Source organism: Protobothrops mucrosquamatus, unplaced genomic scaffold, assembly GCF_001527695.2.
Source record: "Protobothrops mucrosquamatus isolate PMUCROS unplaced genomic scaffold, P.Mucros_1.0 scaffold_153, whole genome shotgun sequence".
In the NCBI taxonomy this organism is placed as follows: Eukaryota; Metazoa; Chordata; class Lepidosauria; order Squamata; family Viperidae; genus Protobothrops; species Protobothrops mucrosquamatus.
Window position 1 is genome coordinate 1 of NW_015386229.1, and position 1,300 is coordinate 1,300.

At 45.8% G+C, this 1,300-nt stretch overlaps 1 protein-coding gene across 1 annotated transcript in view; it reads right to left on the bottom strand.

Moving 5' to 3' along the window:
- Positions 1-66: 66 nt before the first annotated feature.
- LOC107291166 (serine/threonine-protein phosphatase with EF-hands 2-like) overlaps positions 67-1,300 on the bottom strand; it is a gene marked incomplete at its 3' end in the record, with an annotated part of 30,523 nt that continues 29,289 nt past the window's right edge. Inside the window, exon 17 of the mRNA XM_015820136.1 lies at positions 67-270. Within this exon, the coding sequence (XP_015675622.1) occupies positions 67-270 (204 nt within the window). The remainder of the gene's footprint in view (positions 271-1,300) is intronic.

Below are 1,300 nucleotides of genomic sequence, written 5' to 3' on the forward strand. Positions count from 1 at the left end.
CTAAAAGTGGCACAATGGGTGAAAAGGTGGAAAAGCCCTGTCCTAGAATGTGCCTGGCTGTCTCACCCTGCAAATTCAGGCCCAGCTCAATGAGCCAGGAACTTAGCAAAGCATAATTATAGTCATAGAGGAAAATGTTTGGCAAAAATGTAAGGGTAAAAGAACGCCCTACTATCGCTTGTTGCTCCTCATCCGAGGAGTGGTGCACGTCCACCCACTCTCCCTCTTCATCATCTTCCTCTTCGCTGCAGCTGGCTGTCTCCCAACCGTCTGTAAAGAGGTTAAAAAGAGGTAAGTGGTGGAACAGAGTTGGAAAAATTAAACTAAATTATTTTAAGAGGGAGTTTTGCTTCCTTCAGACCTTCGTTAAGGTTTAAGCCTAAAGGCTACAGCCCGCCATTAAAAGGTGCATTAAGGCCAATGTATGTTGCCTATCAGAATTACTTTGTGAATCACCGTTATTACTAATATTAATACTAAATATCAATCGGCCTATCTTGTCTCTGCTTTCCCTGTGCTGATAGTCCTTGATTTACGACTGTTAACGGGCCTGCCCGTTGTGGTTATTAAGTTGTAACGGTCATAAGCAATGGGTTTTGCCATGGTCGTTAAACAAAGACCCCCGCTGCGAAGAGAACAGATGGTTCGCTAGGGGCGTGATTTTGCCAAAACTCGGAAATAAGTGCCGGTGTTTGGCAAAACCATTGTAAAATGCAGTCACAACTCTGCAAAGGCAAGCATGTTGCAGAGTGACCGAAGTGCAACCACATGACTGCCCCCACCCCCCCGGCAGTCAAAACTTTGGATCCAGGTTGGAAGTCTCCTTTCTCGGATTTGTTGAAGCTCTGGTTACAAGTCAAGGACTACTGTACATCTTTGTGTACACAACGCAAACAGAACAGAACAGAATAGAAAATATGGAATGGAATTTATTTATTATTTATTTATTTATTTCCATTAACTTATATGCCGCCCTTCTCCCCACGGGACTCAGGGCGGCTCACAGCATGTTAAAACAACACAAAACATTTCCCCTATAAAAGCCAATTAAAAACCAAATATTTATAGCTGTGTCTTATTAAAATCATTAAAATTGTCCCCATTTAAAATTCACCCTAGGTCAGTCCCGCTTGCTGAAAAAGCCATGTCTTGAGGGCGCGGCGGAAGGTTAGGAGATCCGGAATCGTCCGGATCTCGGGGGGTAGTTCGTTCCAGAGGGTGGGGGCACCCACAGAGAAGGCCCTCCCCCTGGGGGTCGCCAGCCGACATTGCTTGGCCGACGGCACCCTGAGGAGGCCCG